We start from the raw sequence: 20,264 nt of genomic DNA, 5'->3' as shown, positions 1-20,264 counted from the left end.
TCGTGAGCAGTTGCAGGCCCAGCACCGACCCCTGCAGCACCCCACTCACCACTGATTGCCAACCAGAGAAACACCCATTTATCCCAACTCTCTGCCTTCTATTGGCTAACCAATCCGCTATCCATGCTAATACATTACCCCCAACTCCATGCATCCTTATCTTACAGAAAAGTCTTTTATGCGGCAACTTATCGAACGCCTTCTGGAAATCCAAGTATACAAAATCCACCTGTTCCCCTCTATCCACTGCACTCATTATGTCCTCAAAGAACTCCAGTAAGTTTGTCAAACAGGACCTGCCCTTCCTGAATCCATGCTGTGTGTGCCTGATGGAACTACTTCTATCCAGATGTCTCACTATTTCTTCCTTAATGAAAGCTTCAAGCATTTTCCCGACCACAGACGTTAAGCTAATTGGCCTATATCTACCTGCCTTTTGCCTACATCTTTTTTTTAAGCAATCATGTGACATTCGCTGGCATCCAATCCGCTGGGACCTGCCCAGAGTCTAAAGAATTTTGGAAAATTATCACAAGTGTGTCTACTATAAGTATAACTTCCGCCATTTCTTTCAGTACCCTGGGATGCATCCCATCAGGACCAGGGTACTTGTCTACCTTTAGGCCCACTGGTTTGCTCATTGCTACCTCTTTAGTGACAGCGATTGTATAGAAGTCCTCACCTCCCATCGCGTCCATAACATTTCTATTTGGCATGTCAGACGTGTCCTCCACTGTGAAGACCGACACAAAATAGTTGTTCAAGGCCTCGACCATTTCCACATTACCCAATACTAATTCCCTCTTCTCATCTTCCAAGGGACCTACGTTCACTTTAGCCACCCTTTTCCGCTTTATATAATTACAAAAACTTTTACTATTTGTTCTTATAATTTGTGATCTGTTTTCCCTTTCCTTATTGCTTGCTTAGTGGTTCTTTGTTGCTTTTTAAAGTTTCCCCAATGTTCCAGTTTCCGACTACTCTTGGCAACTTTGTATGCATGAGCTTTTAGCTTGATGCCTTTTTTACTTCCTTAGTTATTCAAGGCTGGCTCTCCCCACCCTTACTGTCCTTGCTTTTAACTAGAATATACTTCTGTTGAGCACTGTGAAAAATCCCCTTTGAAAGTCTTCCACTGTTCCTCAACTGTCCCACCATGTAGCCTGTGTTCCCAGACTACGCTAGCCAACTCCTCCCTCACCCTGTTGTAGTCTCCCTTGCTTAGACATAATACACTGATTTTAGATTGAACTATTGCACCCTCCATTTGTATGAGAAATCCAATCACACTATGGTCACTCTTTCCAAGAGGATCCCTAACTACAAGATCATTAAATTTTACCTGTCTCATTGCACAGGACCAGATCTAAGATTACAATTTCCTTAGAAGGTTCACTAACATGCTGTTCAAGAAAGCTATCACAGATGCATTCTATGAAGGCCTCCTCAAGACTGCCTCAACCAACTTGATTCGCCCAATCTATGTGGAAGTTTAATTCCCCCATGACAGCTGCCGTTCCATTCTCACATGCGTCAGATATTTCTTGGTTTATTGCCTGTGCCACTGTAATGTTATTATTTGGTGGCCTATAGCCAACTCCCACCAGTGATTTTTTTCCCTTTACTCTTCCTAATCTCTACTCAGATGGACTCAACATTCTGCTCCTTAGATCTTATATCATCTCTATCTCCCTGACCTCATTTGTAATTAAGAGCACTACCCACCTCCCTTACCTTCCTGCCTATCCTTCCATATTACCTGATACCCTTGGATATTCAATTCCCACTCATCTCCACCCTGCAACCATATTTCTGTAATGCCCACTAAATCATACCCCTTTGTACTGATTTGTGCCACAAGTTCACTGACCTTGTTTTGAATACTATGGGCATTCAGATAAAGTGCCCTTACACTCATTGTCCTTTTACAATCTAGCAACCTTTGTGTTTGACTTTCTGTACTCCACTCTTACTTTTCTCTTTTCTAACTTTTGCTCTGGTCTCTGCTTTGCATCCCTCTGTCTTTCTGCATGGATTCCCATCCCCCTGCCATATTAGTTTGACCCTCCCCAACAGCACTCACAAACAATCCCCCTCACAAACAATCTCAGCCCTGCCCAGGTGTAGACCATCTGGTTTGTACTGGTCCCACCTCCCCCAGAACTGGTTCCAATATCCCAGGAATCTGAAACCTTCCCTCCTGCACCACTGCTCAAGCCACATATTCACCCTGACTATGCTGCTATTCCTACTCTGACTCGCACGTGGCACAGATAGCAATCCTGAGATTATAACCTTTGAGGTCCTACTTTTTAATCTATCTCCTAGCTCCCTAAGTTCGGTTTGTAGGACGTCATCCCACTTTTTTCCTATATTGTTGGTACCTACATGCACCATGACAACTGGCCTTTCACCCTCCCCTTCCAGAATGCCCTGCAGCTGCTCCGAGACATCCCTGACCCTTGCACCCGGGAGGCAACACACCAACTGGGAGTCTCGTTTGTGGCTACAGAAGCTCCTGTCTATTCCCCTTACCATGGAATCCCCGACCACTAGAGCTCTGCCACTCTTTTTCCTGCCCTCCTGTGCAGCAGAACCACTCACGGTGCCATGATCCTGGCTACTGCTGCCTTCTCCTGGCACCCATCTCACCCAGCATTATCCAAAGCAGTGTATCTGTTTTGGAGGGAGATGACCACAGGGGACTCCTGCATTACCTTCCTGCTACTGCTTTGCCTGTTGGTCACCCACTCCCTATCTTTCCCTCGGCCCTTAAAATGAAGTGTGACCAACTCACTAAACGTGCTATCCACAAGATTCTCAGCGTCGCGGTGCTCCAAAGTGAATCCATGCGCAGCTCCAGTGCCATCATGCAATCTGTCAGGAGCTGCAGCTGGACACACTTCCTGCACACATAGTCATCAGGGACACTGGCAGCCTCCCTGAGTTCCCACATTGCGCAGGAGGAGCATGACACAGGTCTGAGCTCACCTGCCATGACTACCCTCACCTTGCCTTAGTGTTGCTCGCCTTCCTCACTGAAGCCCAGTATTCACCAAAGCCCACACTTAGACAGAAGCCCCTCTCAAAATGCGTGCTCCTCTTGACCCTAACTTCGTTTTATTAGCTGCTGATAATTAGCTAGTTACCTCTTAAATTCCTGCAAGTGAAACTCACAACCAAGCAACGAGACTCACCTCTTTTTCCTCATCCTTGTAAATTTTCTCTGCACTCTTTCAAGCCTATTGATATCTTTCCTGTCGGTAGGTGACCAGAACTGCATTCAAATTTGGCCTCACCAATGTCTTGTACAACTTTAATGTAATCAGGTTCCCCTCCAACTCACACACTACCTTCCTCCAGTTCAATCCTTGATTTCCATTGCTCCAGCATTGGTGGTCATGTCTATAGCTGCCTAGACACCAAGCTTCTGAAACATCCCCTTCTCCTGTTTCTATAACATGCTCCTTAACACCAGCCTCTAGACAATCTGGTTCACTTGTCCTTATAATTTCTTTGGTGCCATAGAGTCATAGAATAATACAGCACGGAAACAGGCCCTTCGGCCCATGCTAACCACAGCATCCTCCCTGCTAGTCTCAGTTGCCCATATTGGGCTCATAACCCTCCAAGCCTCTCCCCTCCATGTACCTGTCCAAATGCCTCTTAACTGTTGCAATTGTACTGGCCTTGACCACTTCCTCTGGCAGCTCATTCCAGGTACTCACCACTCTCTATGTAAGGAAGTTATCGCTCGGGTCTCTCTTAAAGCTCTCCTTTTATTTTGTATCTGTGCTCTCTAGTTTTGGACTCCCCATCCTTGGGGAAAAGACTATGACCGTCAACTTATCCATACCCCTCATGATTTTATAAACTTCTATGAGGTCACCCCTCATTCTCCTTCACTCCTAGGAATAAAGATCCAGCGTGGCCAACCTCTCCCTATAACTCAGGCCCTCCAGTCCAGGCGGCAGCCTAGTAAATCTCTTCTGCACCCTCTCCAGCTTGACAGTGTCTTTCCTTTAACAGGGTGACCAGAACTGTACATAATACTCCAAGGTCCTCACCAATGACTTGTATAACTGCAACATAATGTCCCTACTCCTAAATTCAAGTGCCCTGACTGATGAAGGCCAGCATGCTAAATGCCTTCTTCACCACCCTGTCTACTTGCGCAGCCCCTTTCAGCAATCTGTGCACTTGTACTCCCAGGTCCATCTGTTCCACAACACTCGTCAGTGCCCTGCCATTCACTGTAGAAGTCCTTCCCTGGTTTGAGTGTCCAAAATGCATCACCTCACATTTATCCAAGTTGAAATCAATTTGCCATTCCTCAGCCCATCTCCCTAACTGATCAAGACCTCTTTGCAATTCATTGTAACCTGCTTCACTATCAACAAGACCCCCCTAATTTAGTATCATCAGCAAACTTGCTAATTGTGCCATGTACAGTCATATCCAAATCATTTACATATTTGGGAGCAAGAGGCCAGCGCATGGAAACAGCCGAGGAGTTCCGAGGAGATAATTGTTTTTGTTTTCCTCTTTCTTCTAACAGTTTCGGAGATAGCGGGGAGTAAGTGTGCAGGCGCGTGACGTCAGTTGTTAGCACGCGCACAGTTTAAAAATAAGTCTGCCATATCCAGCGGGCAGCATCGGAGCGGGCAGCTGAGTGAGGGGGAAGCAGAGTGATTTGGGCTTTGGCTCAAGGGGCTTCAGCTTAAAGGGGTGAGGCAGGTGAGTAGCTGGTAATTAAAGGTAAGGTTTACCTGTTATCCGTTAGAAACTTTTAAGTACGAGAAAACTAGGTAGGGAAAAAAAAAAGAATTAGTTCAGATGGAGGACATGGTGGTGTGCTGTAGCTGCTTGATGTGGGAACTCGTGGACCTTGCTGTGGTCCACAATGGCCACATCTGCAGTAAGTGCTTGAGGCTGGAGGAACTTCGGCTCAAACTTGATGAGCTGGAGTTGCAGCTTCAAACACTGCGGAGCAACAGGGAGGGAGAGAGTTATGTAGATACTGTACATCAGGAGACGGTCACCCCCCCTTAGAGCAGGTAATTCTGGAGTCCAGGAAGTAGATAGAAGGGTGACTGTCAGGGGAGGGAAAAGGAAAAAGAAAATGAACAGGCAGATAGAGCAGAGGACCCCGGAGGCTGTTCCCCTCAGTAACAGGTTTTCCGCTTTGGAAGCTGTTGAGGGAGATGACCTGCCGGGGCCCAGCAGCCGTAGCCAGGTCTCTGGCACTGGGACCGGTCCTGCTGCTCAGAAGGGAAGGGAGGAGAAGAGGAAGGCAGTAGTGATAGGGGACTTGATAGTCAGAGAAACAGATAGGAGGTTCTGTGGCAGTGAACATGAATCCCGGATGGTTTGTTGCCTCCCAGGTGCCAGGGTCCGGGATGTCTCTGATCGGGTCCACAGGATTCTTGAGCAGGGGGGGAGAACATCCAGAAGTCGTAGTTCATGTTGGTACTAATGACATAGGTGAGAAGGGAGATGAGGTCCTGAAATGTGAGTTTAGGGAGCTAGGCAGAAGGCTGAAGAACAGGACCTCAAGGGTAGCAATCTTGGGATTGCTGCAGTGCCACGTGATAGTGAAGATAGGAATAGAAGGAGATGGCAAATAAACGCATGGCTGAGAAGTTGGTGCAGGAGGGAGGGTTTTAGATTTTTGGATCATTGGGATCTCTTCAGGGGAAGGTGGGACCTGTAAGAGAGACGACTGGTTACACACAAACCTGAGGGGGGCCAATATCCTTGCAGCCAGGTTTGCTAAGGTGGTTCGGGAGGATTTAAACTAGTTTGCAAGGGGGATGGGAACCAGAGGAGTAGGTCAGAGGAAGAAGGGGATGGGGAAAGGTCAGATCTAACAGGTAGAGAGGCTTTGAGGAAGGAGAGGCAGAGTACAGGTGATAAAAGTAGTAAGACGGATGGGCTAAAGTGCATTTACTTAAATGCAAGAAGCATCAGGAACAAGGGACATGAACTGAGAGCTTGGATAAGTACATGGGACTACGATATTGTGGCTGTTACAGAGACATGGCTGACATCAGGGCAGAAATGGATATTGAATATTGCCAGCCTTCAGTGTTTTAAAAGGGATGGGGGAGGAGAAGAGGAGGAGGGGTGGCGATACTGATCAGGGACACTATTACAGCTGCAGAAAGGGTAGATAATGTAGAAGGATCCTCTCTAGAGTCAATATGGGTGGAAGTTAGGAACAAGAAAGCAGTTACTCTATTGGGAGTATTCTATAGGCCCCCCAGTAGCAGTAGGGATACTGAGGAGCAGATTGGGAGGCAGATTTTGGAAAGATGTGGAAGTAACAGGGTTATTATAGTGGGAGACTTCAACTTCCCAAATATTGATTGGCACCTGCTTAGTGCCAAAGGTTTAGACGGGGCGGAGTTTGTTAAGTGTGTCCAGGACGGATCCCTGTCACAGTATGTTGACAGACCGACTAGAGGGAATGCCATATTAGATCTCGTATTAGGTAATGAACCGGGTCAGGTGACAGATCTATCGGTGGGTGAGCACCTAGGGGACAGCGACCACTGCTCCATAACCTATAGCATTGTCATGGACAGGAATAGGAGCAAAGAGGACAGGAAGATATTTAATTGGTGAAAGCCAAATTATGGGACTATAAGGCGAGAACTTGAGAGTGTAAATTGGGATGACATTTTTGAGGGGAAATGTACTATAGAGATGTGGTCGATGTTCAGGAATCTCTTGCAGGACGTTAGGGATAAATTTGTCCTGGTGAGGCAGAGAAGGAATGGCAGGGTGAAGGAACCATGGGTGACAAGAGAGGTGGAACAACTAGTTAGGAAGAAGAAGGCAGCATATATAAGGTGTAAGCAGCAAGGATCAGACAGGGCTTGTGAGGAATATAGAGTAGCAAGGAGGGAACTTAAGAAGGGGCTGAGGAGAGCGAGAAGGGGACATGAAAAGGCTTTGGCGAGTAGGGTTAAGGAGAATCCCAAGGCTTTTTACTCATACGTGAAGAGCAGAAGGATGGCTAGAGTAAAGGTCCGATTAAAGACAGAGGTGGGAAGATGTGCCTGGAAGCTGTAGAAGTGGGTGAGGTTCTCAATGAATACTCCTCTTTAGTATTCACCAAGGAGAGGTGTCTTGATGACGCTGAGGACAGTGTTGGTAAGGGTAATGTTCTAGAGTATGTAGATATCAAGAGAGTGGATGAGTTGGAGCTGTTAGAAAATATTAGGACAGATAAGTCCCCGGGGCCTGACAGAATATTCCCCAAGCTGCTTCGTGAGGCGAGGGAGGAGATTGCTGAACTGTTGGCTAGGATCTTTGAGTCCTTGTTGTCCATGGGGATGGTACCGGAGGATTGGAGGGTGGTGAATGTTGTTCCCTTGTTTAAAAAAGGTAGTAGGGATAGTCCAGGGAATTACAGACCAGTGAGCCTTACGTCTGTGGTGGGCAAACTTTTGGAAAGGATTCTTAGAGATAGGATCTATGATCATTTAGAGAATCATGGACTGATTAGGGACAGCCAGCATGGCTTTGTCAAGGGAAGATCTTGCCTCAATAGCCTGATAGGGTTCTTTGAGGAGGTGACCGGGAAGATTGATGAGGGTAGTGTAGTAGATGTGGTCTACATGGATTTTAGTAAGGCATTTGACAAGGTTCCGCATGGTAGGCTTCTTTAGAAGGTCAGAGGCCAAGGGATCCAGGGAGGCCTGGCCATGTGGATTCAGAATTGGCTTGCTTGTAGAAAGCAGAGGGTTGTGGTGGAGGGAGTGCATTCGGATTGGAGGGCTGTGACTAGTGGTATCCCACAGGGATCGGTTCTGGGACCTCTACTTTTTGTGATATTTATTAATGACTTAAGATGAGGGTATGGAACGGTGGGTTAGCAAGTTTGCAGATGACACAAAGATTGGTGGTGTTGTGGATAGTGTGGAGGGCTGTCGAAGCTTGCAGAGGGATATTGATAGGATGCAAAGCTGGGCTGACAGGTGGCAGATGGAGTTCAATCTGGAGAAGTGTGAGGTGGTACACTTTGGAAGGACAAACTCCAAGGCGGAGTACAAGGTAAATGGCAGGATTCTGGGCAGTGTAGAGGAGCAGAGGGATCTGGGGGTTCATATCCACAGATCACTGAAAGTCGCCACACAGGTGGATAGGGTAGTTAAGAAAGCTTATGGGATGTTAGCTTTCATAAGTCGTGGGATCAAGTTTAAGAGCCGCAAAGTGATGATGCAGCTTTACAAAACTCTGGTTAGACCACACTTAGAGTACTGTGTCCAGTTCTGGTCGCCTCATTTTGGGAAAGATGTGGAGGCATTGGAAAGGGTGCAGAGGAGATTTACCAGGATGCTGCCTGGATTGGAGAGTATGGATTATGAGGGGAGACTAAAGGAGCTAGGGCTTTACTCATTGGAGAGAAGGAGGATGAGAGGAGACATGTTAGAGATATACAAGATATTAAGAGGAATAGATAGGGTGGACAGCCAGCGCCTCTTTCCCAGGGCACCAATGCTCAATACGAGAGGGCATGGCTTTAAGGTAAAGGGTGGGAAGTTCAAGGGAGACGTCAGAGGGAGGTTTTTCACCCAGAGAGTGGTTGGTGCATGGAATGCGCTGCCGGGGGTGGTGGTGGAGGCTGATACGTTGGGCAAGTTCAAGAGATTGTTAGACAAGCATATGGAGGAATTTAAGATAGAGGGACATGTGGGAGGAAGGGGTTAGATAGTCTTAGGTGTGGTTTGAAGGTCAGCACAACTTGGTGGGCCAAAGGGCCTGTATTGTGCTGTACTGTTCTATGGTTCTATGGTTCTATACATAATGAATAACAGAGGTCCCAACACTGACCCCTGGGGCACCCCACTAGTCACAGGCCTCCATTCGGAGAATCGACCTTCAACCATCACCCTCTGCTTCCTATCATCAAGCCAATTCTGAATCCATCTCGCTAGTTCCCCCTGAATCCCATGCAAACTAACCTTCCAGATCAGCCTGCCATGTGGGACCTTGTCAAAGGCCTTACTAAAGTCCATACAGACAACACCCACTGCCCTATCTTCATCTATCCCCTTAGTTACTTCTTCAAGTAACTCCAAAAGATTCGTCAGACGTGACCTCCCATGCACAAAACCATGCTGATTATTCCTGATCAGGGCTTGACTATCCAAGTGATAGTAGATTTTATCCCTCAGAATTCCCTCCAATAACTTCTCCACAGCTGAAGTCAGGCTCACCGGTCCGTAGTTCCCTGTTCTGTCCTTGCTACCCTTCTCGAACAATGGAACAACATTAGCAACCCTCCAGTCTTTCAGAACTTCGCCAGTAGCTAACGGCGAACATAGAATATTACAGCACAGTACAGGCCCTTCAGCCCATGATGTTGTGCTGACATTTTATCCTGCTCTAAGATCAATCTAACCATTCCCTCCCACACAGCCCCCTACTTTTCTATCATTCATGTATCTATCTAAGAATCTCTTAAATATCCCTAATGTACCTGCCCCCACAAACTCTGCCGGCAATGTGTTCCACGCACCCACCACTCTCTGTGGAAAAAACTTACCCCTGACAGCCCCCTTGTACCTTCCTCCAATCACCTTAAAATTATGCCCCCTTGTGTTAGCCATTGTCACCCTGGGAAAAAATCTCTGACTGTCCACTCGATCTATGCCTCCTATCATCTTGTGCACCTCTATCAAGTCCTCTCTCATCCTCCTTCTCTCCAAAGAGAAAAGCCCTAGCTTGCTCAACCTATCCTCTCCAATCCAGGCAACATCCTGGCAAATCTCCTCTGCACCCTCTCTAAAGCTTCCACATCCTTTCTATAATGAGGCGACCAGAATTGAACACAGTACTCTAAGTGTGGTCTGACCAGAGTTCTATAGAGCTGCAACATTACCTTGTGGCTCTTGAACTCAATATCCCGAACAATGAAGACCAACACTCCATACACCTTCTTAACAACCCCATCGACCTGTGTGGCAACCTTGAGGGATCTATGGACGTGGACCCCAAGATCCCTCTGTTCTTCCACTCTGCTAAGTGTCCTGCCATTAACCTTGTATTCTGCCTTCTAATTCAATCTCCTGAAGTGTATCACTTCACACTTATCCAGGCTGAACTCCATCTGCCACTTCTCAGCCCAGCTCTGAATTCTATCAATATCCTGTTTTAATCTACAGCAACCTTCTACACGATCCACAACACCACCAACCTTTGTATCATCAGCAAACTTACTAACCCACCCTTCCACATCTTCATCCAAATCATTTATAAAAATCACAAAGAGCAGGGGTCCCAGAACAGATCCCTGTGGAACACCACTGGTCACTGACCTCCAGGCAGAATATGCTCCATCTATCACCACCCTCTGCTTTCTATGGGCAAGCCAATTCTGAATCCACACAGCCAAGTTTCCCTGGATCCCATGCTTCCTGACTTTCTCAATAAGCCTTCCAATGAGGACCCTTATCAAACGCCTTACTAAAATCCATGTACACCACATCCACTGCTCTACCTTCATCAATGTGCTTTGTCACATCCTCAAAGAATTCAATCAGGCTCATGAGGCACAACCTGCCCCTCACAAAGCCATGTTGACTGTCCCTAATCAGCCTATGCTTCTCTAAATGCCCATAAAGCATGTCTCTAAGAATCTTCTCCAGTAACTTGCCCACCACTGAAGTAAGACTCACTGGTCTGTAATTCCCAGGGTTATTGCTACTTCCTTTCTTAAACAAAGGAACATTTGCAACCCTCCAATCATCTGGCACTACTCCTGTGGTCAGTGAGGATGCAAAGATCGTCACCAAAGGAGCAGCAATCTCTTACCTAGCTTCCCGCAATAACCTTGGATATATCCCGTCCGGCCCCTTATCTATCCTAATGTTTTTCAATAGTTCCAGCACACCCTCTTTCCTCACATCGACATGCCCTAGTGTATCAGTCTGTCATGCGCCATCCTCACAAACGTCAAGGTCTCTCTCTCTCTGGTGAATACCGAAGCAAAGCATTCATTAAATGTATACTTCCTCCTTTTTCCTGACCAGTGCCTCAATATTTCTCATCAGCCAGGGTTCCCTGAACTTGGTATGTCTACCCTTCACCCTAACAGGAACATGCTGCCCCTGGACTTTTGATATGACCCTTTTAAGAGCCTCTCACTTGCCAACTGTTCCTTTGCCTTGAAATAGAGTCACCAGGTCGACCCCAGCTGGATCCTGCCTAATGCCCCCAGAGTTGGCCCTGCTCCAGTTCAGGACTTTAACCTGTGGACCTGTTCTATCTCTGACCATAAACTATTTTCAAACTAATAGAATTGTGGTTACGGGACCCAAAGTGCTCCCTAACTGCCACTTCAGTTACTTGGCCCCCTCGTTCCCCAAGAGAAGGTCCAGTATTGCTCCTTCCCAAGTAGGTTTCTCTGTATATTACGTGAGGAAACTGTCTCGGATGCACTGCACAAGTTCTGCCCCCTCTAGGCCCCCTGCACTCTGGGTGGCCCAGTTGATGCCGGGAAGATTGAAATCTCCCACTGGCACTACCCTACTATTCTCACAACTACGTGCAATTCCTCGACACATCAGCACCTCCAGTTCTCGCTGACTATTGGGGAGTCTATAATATAGCCCTACCAAGGTGACCATCCCCTTCTTATTTCTTACCCAAATGCCCTCATTAGATGATCCCTCAAGAATGTCCTCTCTAAGCACTGCTGTTATGTCCTCCCTTATTAAAAAGGCAACACCCCCTCCACTCTTATCTGTTCCTCTGTCACACCTAAAGCATCGGCATCCCGGAACATTGAGATGCCAGTCCTTCCCTTCTCTCAGCCACATTTCTATTATGGCCACAATATCCCAGTCCCTAGAGGTAATCTACGCCCTCAGTTCATCCGCGTTACCTGTTAAGCTACGTGTATTGAAATAGATGCAGTTTAAAGCAATGGTCCTCTGCCCTTTTACTGTAAATATGGCCATCCTGATTGCTAGATTGCTAGTGTTCACTTCAGTTTGATAATGCTCCTTGGGAATGACTATTATTAGCACAGATAATTTTCCAACCTTCCTTCGCACCATTGACAGTCACAGTGGTCCACCTGTTCAGAATGAACTGCAGCTTTATTAACACCTTGAGCCAGTAGCAGGCCCAACCTGTGGCCATGTCCAGAGACCTGGTGAGTGCTCAAAGGCCAAGGCAGCCCCTCCCTGGTGCAGGTGGAGCTCCTATCATTCCATCGGGATCTGGAACTAAGCACTGACTGCATGGTAACTGAGGCAGGATGAAGGACTTTAATTAGCAATTTGCTAATGTGTTTTAGACAAGGATCCTGAACCTAGTCCTGGGACTAGGTTTGGGCCTTTTGTTGGGATTGGACCTGGGCTTTAGAGCCTGCCTTGTGCTAGGATCCAGGAGTTTATAAACCACAGCACACTCTGTATCCCTTTGAAGCTCTCTGCAGTCTCCTCACAGCTAAGTACCATCAGCAAACTCGGTCCCCTCAACAAATGCGTGTGTGGACTGCCAGATCACCAGTACAGATCCCTGCGGCACCTTCCTGATCACCACCTTGTAACCAAAAATAACCAGATCATCCCTGGTCTTCTGCTGGTTAACCAGTCCTGAGTCCATGCCCCTGATCCTTGTGCTGGGATTACTTTAGTAACCTCCTGTGGCACCTTATCAAAAGCCTTCTGACAGCTGTAGAGGCCCATTCTGAGTCCCAGCACAGGCTCCAGGCTGTGAAGCCTAGGTCCAATCCTGGCAAAAGGTCCTCTTCTTCACCTTTGATTAGTCCGTGGTTTCAATGTCACCATCTGAGGTGTATGTGTTGCATGAAATGCACAAGTCTAATACAAAATTCCCAGTGTAAAGTAAGTTCTTCCGTGTCTTGTTTTGACACTGACCCATAAAGTGTACTGGTCAAACCTCCTCTGGAAATGGATCATCCAGTTCCCAAGAGACTTGAGGGTGTCAGGAGCCAGTCTCCTCCAGATGGCAGGGATGTGTCCGTTGAAGAGGGCTCGTGCCACCTCATCCAGCTCATTGCTCATTCCCACTTCACCAGCCAGTGCCTGTAACACCAAGCACATCATCAGCAGAGATTTAGCATTTATCTTTCAGCTTTAAAATCTCAGCCACCCAGATTTGAGATGTGTCACTGGTCAAGCATGCTGCTACACCATCCAACCCTTCCTGTACAGCAAGCATGGCAACAAGGACACCTCCCACCACTCCCTCTGTCTATCCCAATTATCAGAACGTGGCAGATGACTTTAGGAGTAAATACATTACACCCACTGGTCAGTGCTGCTGCTTCCATCAGCTACAAACTTCATGTGCACTCAAGGACCAGAGTCACGGCTCAAAAGTCTGGATTTCCACCAGGTGATTTACTTGTCTGGTTAGTGTCCTGGGTCAGTACTGAGGTGCAAAGTCAGGCTGCCTCAGGACAACGAGAACTCTGCAATACTCTAAAAGGATGAGGAATGATACCATCCATGCATTCCTGCTGCAGGAATTGCACCAGTCACCAGGGTGGCATCCATGAAGTATCTGGTCAAACTGTCAGGTCACCAGCTTGGATCTGTTTTCCTTGGAGTTTAGAAGAATGAGGGGTGACCTTATTTAAACATATAAGGTCCTAAGGGGTGTTGACAGGGCAGATGTTGAGATGTTTTCACCAGTGGAAGAGTCAGAAACCGGGGACATTGCTGCAAAACAAGGGGCCTGTAATTTAAAGCTGAGGTGTGTGGAACTTTCCTCTGGTGAATCCCTGGAATTCTCTGCCCTATGGGTGGTGGAGGCTGGATCATTGGACATATTTAAGGTGAAGACAGATACATATTTGAAAGATTGGGGAACAGAGGGATATGGAGAAATGGCACAGAAGAGGAGTTGAGGCTGAGATACATCAGCCACATTCATAGTGAATGGCGAGGCAGGGTTGAGGGACCCAGGTACAGGGCTGAATGGCCTGCTCTGTGCCGCCACATTCACAGACCCCGCAGCGAAACTCAACACCAATTTAATTCACACAGTTCCCCCTCCCTTCCTGTCCCCTCCCTGCCCCAGTGCCCGACTGTGCCCCTCCACAGACCTGGGGCTCTGCCTCACTCTTCCCTGTGGCCCTGCCCATCAGATCCATAGCACACTGCCTTCCTCTGAAACACCAACACCGTGTCCCTCCCCCACTGCACCTCCCTGACAACCCACCAACCCAAAACCCCTCCCCTACCACCCACCTTTCTAACACTTCTCCACCTCCCCAGCCTGCACCTCCCTCACCTCCCAGATACCCTCTCCTCAGACTATGTTGCTGGGTGCCGTGAATGTGAGGGGGGTGAGGGGGGAGCGGTGAGGAGGGGTTAGGGATGAGCGGGAAGGGAGGGAGGAATGAGGGAGGGAGGAGAGGGGAGGGTGAGGGAGGAATGAGGGAGGGAGGACAGGGGAGGATGAGGGAGGTGGGGAGGGGGAGGGAGGGAGAGGAGGGGAAGGGGAGGAGGGAGGGAGGCAGGGGAGAGGGAGGGAGGGGGAGGAGGGGGAGAGAGAGAGGGGGGAGGAGAGGTGGAGAGAGAGAGGGGGGGAGGAGAGGGGGAGGGAGGAGGGGGGTTACCGTACCTTCTGCAGTTCCAGCAGAGATCGCATCATACGGTCGATCAGGAGGTTGAACCGCTCGAGTTCTTGCAGCAGCACCACCGTCGTTGGAGTGATTTGCAAAGCAAATTTTTTATAGATAGCATCGAGGTCGAAGGGGGTTGGGAGTTTGCTCTCGATGTCCTTGGCCACGTGTTCAATGTACTCATCACGACCCATCCCGCTGCCAGTTTCCCCTGGACAAGAGCATTTGGTTAGGGTGGCACGTTAACTGTTACTTAAGCACGAGGGCCAGACTGACGTTCCTGGTTACAGGAGGTAGGATAGAGAGGAATAACAACGGAGATGGTTAAAGAAACAATCACAGCAGTGACAAGGGAACGTCTGTGAGAAGAAAGATCACATCAGGTACTCGGGGTTGAAGTCAAGAACCAAAAGGGCAATCACACTGCTGGGAGTTGGTCTGAATCCCCAAACAGTGAGGTAGCCCTCATTAGTAGCTCACTCTTTCAGTCTGTGCCAGAACTGGCCACTTCTGCCTGTCACTGTTCTCTTCGCATAGTCTAGTCTACTGGGCAACACATTACAGACAAAGAAAATCACACCGGAAATTTGAAACAAAAACAGAAAATGCTGGAAGCACTCAGCACATCAGGCAGCTTCTGTGTAGAGTTAACGTTTCAAGTCAAAGATCATAACTGGAAACAAGAGGAACAAGTTAATCCAGCAGAGGTGGGGGAGGGTAATGGGTGGGAGAAAGCGAGTGCATCTGATAAAGTGAATTAATGTGGCAGTTAGGGGCGGTTAAACTCCTTTCTCTATGTAACGTTTTGCTAATGTATAGCCTGTGTAATTTGTAAGTGGATTATACAGAGAGTGAGTGTAGAACCTCAGGTGGTGGGGGAGAGAGATTGGAGAATTAACTAGAATGAGGTTGAATGGGTGCGTACGGGTTAGCATGGACTCAATGGACCGAAGGACCTGTTTCCATGCTGGGTGCCTCTATGAACATTCAGGCACAGGCCAATCAGCAACAAGTAACATTCACCTCATCAAAGAGCCAGACAATGACCATCGGCAACAAGGAAGAGCCCAACTTGTACCCAGTACCAAATCACTTCATCATCACACTGGCCTTCATCAGTTGGGGCACTGAGTATAAGAGTTGGGATGTTGTGTGGCAACTGTACAAGTCGTTGGTGAGACCACACTTGGAGTATTGTGTGCAGTTCTGGTCACCCAGCATTAGGGAGGATGCCATTAAACTGGAAAGGGTACAGAACTGGAGGGCTTGAGTTATAAGGAGAGACTGGATAGGCTGGAACACTTTTCCTTGGAGCACCAGAGGCTGAGGGGTGACCTTACAGAGGTTTATAAAATCATGAGGGGCGTAAATAATGTCACAGTCTTTTTCCCAGGGTAGAGGAACCGAAAACCAGACAGCATAGGTTTAAGGTGAGGGGGGGAAAGGTTTAAAGAGGACCTGAGGGGCAACATTTTCACACAAAGGGTGGTGCGTATATGAGTGAGCTGCCAGAGAAAGTGGTAGAGGCCGGTACAAATATAATGTTTATAAGACATTTGGACGGGTACCTGGATAGGAAAGGTTTATAGAGATATGGGCCAAACACAGGCAAATAGGACTAGCTCAAGTAGACAACTTGGTCGGAATGGGCCAAAGGGCCTGGTTCCGTGCTGTACGACTGGAAATCAGAACAGATTTATTAACACTGACTTATATGACGTGAAATTTATTGTCCTGCAGTAGCAGTACAGTGCAAAGATATAAAATTACTATAAATTACGAAAATAAATAAACAGGAGGAATAACAACTCTATCCTTTATACTGGGGTCCCTGCTGAGTAGAAACAACTGGATCAGCCACATAAATACTGAGGTCAGGAGATGGGTACCCACTCACTGCCTGATACCCTCAAACCTTTCCATCATATACAAGGCATAAATCAAGAGTGTGACAGAACTGTCCACTTGTCTGGTTGAGTTCAGCACTAACAACTCTCAAGAAGCTCAGCGCCATCCAGGATAAAGGAGCTGACTTGATTGACACTTCAAGAGCTACCTTGAATATTCAATATTGTTCCTTCCACCACCAGCACACAGTGGCTGCAGTGTGTACCATCTACCACATGCACTGCAGTAACTCACCAGAGGAAACAGTAGACATGGATACGATTACAATGTTTAAAAGACATTTGGACAGGTACATGGATAGGAAAGTTTTAGAGTGATATAGGCCAAATATAGGAAAATTGGACTAGACTCCTTGGTTGGTATGGAAAAATTGGACCAAAGGGCCTGATTGCATACTGTATAACTCTAGTCCAATAGCACCTCTCAAATGCATAGCCCTCAACCATCAAAGACAAAAGAAGCAGCTGCATGGACAACTGGATGGTTGGGTCTAAATCTTGGAATTCCATACCCAACAGTACAGCAGTGGTTCAAAAAGGTGACTCACCACCACTATCTCAAGGGCAATTAGGTTTGGGCAAAATGTTGACCGTTAGTAATACACAACTTTCCCTTAACAAATCCACGTCAACTATCTTTGATTCATCAGTGCCTTTCCAATTGAAGTTTATACTGTCCCTCAGAAGTGAAAGATGTGACTGTACATGAGTGGGTGCAGAGAGGACACAAGGATGTCAGAATTGGAAGCATTGGCCAGAAGGAATTATTGGTGGGTGGGGTTGTGTGTTTTGGAACAGAGGGGCTGAGGAGAGGCTTAATTGAAATGTATAAAAATAGCATAATTAAAACTATGTTCCTCAGCAGAGGAGTCATAGGTTGAGAGGGATAAATTTAAAACAATTGGTAGGAATATAGTGGAGATGTGAGTGGTGGATTGGGAAATCACTGCCTAAGTTGGCTGAATCCCTCATCACATGTAAACAGTACTTGGGTGTGCACTTGAAGAGCAGTGGCCTGCAGATGTCTGGACCCAGTGGTGAGAGGCAGGAATGGGCTGGGGAGCTACGACCAGCTCCATATGCCTGCTCTGCCTTTCAATAAGGTCAATACTGATTTTTATCTCAGCACCATTTTCCTGCTCTAACGCCTTTTCCTTTGTCATAGAGTCATAAAGGTATACAGCAAGGAAACAGGCCTTTTGGCCTAACTCATCCATGCTGGCCAAGGTGGCCACTTAAGTCAGTCCCATTTGCCTATGTTTGACCATATCCCTCTGCACCTTACCTATCCATGTACTTATCCAAATGACTTTTAAATGTTGTTATTGTATCTGCCTCAACTACTTTCTCTGGCAGCTCGTTCCATATACCCACAACCCTGTATGTTAAAAAGTTGCCTCTCAGGACCCCTTTAAATCGCTCCCCTCTCACCTTAAATCTGTGCCCTCTAGATTTTGGTTTCCTTTCCCAGGGAAAAGACTGTGTGCGTTCACCCTACCTTGTGCAGGAGGGAAAACAGCCAGAAGTTGTGGTACATATAGGTAGAAAGAGGGATGAGGACCTGAAAAGTGAGTTCAGGGAGCTAGGCAGAAGGCTGAAGAACAGGACCTCAAGGGTAGCAATCTCAGGATTGTTGCCAGTGCTACGTGATAGTGATGGTAAGAATAGGAGGAGATGGCAGATGAATGCGTGGCTGAGGAGTTGGTGCAAGGGGCAAGGTTTTAGATTTTTGGATCATTGGGATCTCTTCAGGGGAAGGTGGGACCTGTACAGAGAGGACGGGTTACACTTGAACTCGAGGGGACCAATATCCTTGCAAGCAGGTTTGCGAGTGTGGTTCGGGAGGGTTTAAATTAGTTTGCAAGGGGGATGGGAACCGGAGGGATAGGTCAGTGGAAAAAGTGCATAGAGTAAAGCCAGATCTAACATATAGAGAGGCTTAGAGGAAGGAGAAGCAGAGTATAGGGTATAAAAGTAGTAAGGTGGATGGGCTAAAGTGCATTTACTTAAATGCAAGAAGCATCAGGAATAAGGGAGATGAACTGAGAGCTTGGATAAATACATGGAACTATGATATTGTGGCTCTTGGAGAGACTTGGCTGTCACCAGGCCAGGAATGGGTACTGAATATTCCCAGATTTCAGTGTTTTAAAAGGGATGGTGGGGGGGGGGGGGAGTGGGAGAAGAGGAGGAGGGATGGTGTTACTGCTCAGGGACACTGTTACAGCTGCAGAAAGGGTGGATAATGTAGAAGGAGCCTCTCAAGAGTCAGTATGGGTGGAAGATAGGAACAAGAAAAGAGCAGCTACTCTACTGGGAGTATTCTTTAGGTCCCCTGGTAGCAGCAAGGATACTGAGGAGCAGATTGGGAGGCAGATTTTGGAAAGGTGCAAAAATAACAGGGTTGTTACGATGGGAGACTTCAACTTCCCAAATATTGATTGGCACCTGCTTAGTACCAAAGGCTTAGATGGGGCAGAGCTTGTTAAATGTGTCCAGGACGGATTCCTGTCACAGTATGTTGACAGGCCGACTAGAGGGAATGCCATATTAGATCTCGTATTAGGTAATGAACCGGGTCAGGTGACAGATCTCTCAGTGGGTGGACAGTGACCACCGCTCTCTGACCTTTAGCATTGTCATGGACAAGGATAGGAGCAAAGAGGACAGGAAGATATTTAATTGGGGAAGGGCAAATTATGAGGCTATAAAGCTAGAACTTGCGAGTGTGAATTGGGATGACATTTTTGAAGGGAAATGTACTATGGAGATGTGGTCGTTGTTCAGGGATCTCTTGCAGGATGTTAGGGATAAATTTGTCCCGGTGAGGCAGAGAAAGAATGGCAGGGTGAAGGAACCATGGGTGATAAGAGAGGTGGAACATCTAGTTAGGAGGAAGAAGGCAGCATACATAAGGTTTAGGCAGTAAATATCAGATAGGGCACTTGAGGAATATAGGGCAGCAAGGAAGGAACTTAAGAAGGGGCTGAGGAGAGCAAGAAGGGGACATGAAAAGGCCTTGGTGAGTAGGGTTAAGGAAAACCCCAAGGCATTTTTCACTTATGTGAAGAACAGAAGGATGACGAGAGTAAAGGTAGGACCGATCAGAGACTAAGGTGGGAAGATGTGCCTGGAAGCTGTGGAAGTGGGTGAGGTCCTCAATGAATATTTCTCTTCAGTATTCACTAAGGAGAGGAGCCTTGATGACGCTGAGGACAGTGTTGGTAAGGTTAATGTTCTAGAGCATGTTGATATCAAGAGAGAGGATGTGTTGGAGCTGTTAGAAAATATTAGGACAGGTAAGTCCCTGGGGCCTGACAAAATATTCCCCAGACTGCTCCGCGAGGCGAGGGAGGAGATTGCTGAACCGTTGGCTAGGACCTTTGAGTCCTCGTTGTCCACAGGAATGGTACCGGAGGATTGGAGGGTGGCAAATGTTGTCCCCTTATTCAAAAAATATAGTAGGGATAGTCCAGGGAATTATAGACCAGTGAGCCTTACATCTGTGGTGGCTAGCTGTTGGAAAGGATTCTTAGAGATAGAATCTATGGGCATTTAGAGAATCATGGTCTGATTAGGGACAGCCAGCATGGCTTTGTCAAGGGAAGATCTTGCCTCAATAGCCTGATAGTGTTCTTTGAGGAGGTTACCAGACAGATTGATGAGGGTAGTGCAGTAGGTGTGGTCTACATGGATTTTAGTAAGGCATTTGACAAGGTTCCACATGGTAGGCTTCTTCAAAA

At 47.3% G+C, this 20,264-nt stretch overlaps 1 protein-coding gene across 1 annotated transcript in view; it reads right to left on the bottom strand.

Annotated features, from left to right (window-relative positions):
• Nucleotides 1–20,264, bottom strand: part of dnah10 (dynein axonemal heavy chain 10) — a 285,578-nt gene that overhangs the window by 7,753 nt on the left and 257,561 nt on the right. The window contains exons 75-76 of the mRNA XM_052032383.1: nucleotides 14,614–14,825; nucleotides 12,900–13,067 (exon numbers count right to left, since the gene is read on the bottom strand). Coding sequence (XP_051888343.1) covers nucleotides 12,900–13,067; nucleotides 14,614–14,825 — 380 coding nt within the window. The remainder of the gene's footprint in view (nucleotides 1–12,899; nucleotides 13,068–14,613; nucleotides 14,826–20,264) is intronic.

The sequence above is a fragment of the Pristis pectinata genome, chromosome 17 (assembly GCF_009764475.1).
Source record: "Pristis pectinata isolate sPriPec2 chromosome 17, sPriPec2.1.pri, whole genome shotgun sequence".
In the NCBI taxonomy this organism is placed as follows: Eukaryota; Metazoa; Chordata; class Chondrichthyes; order Rhinopristiformes; family Pristidae; genus Pristis; species Pristis pectinata.
Note: the sequence above shows the minus strand (reverse complement) of the source record. Positions and strands in the feature narration are given on the sequence as shown.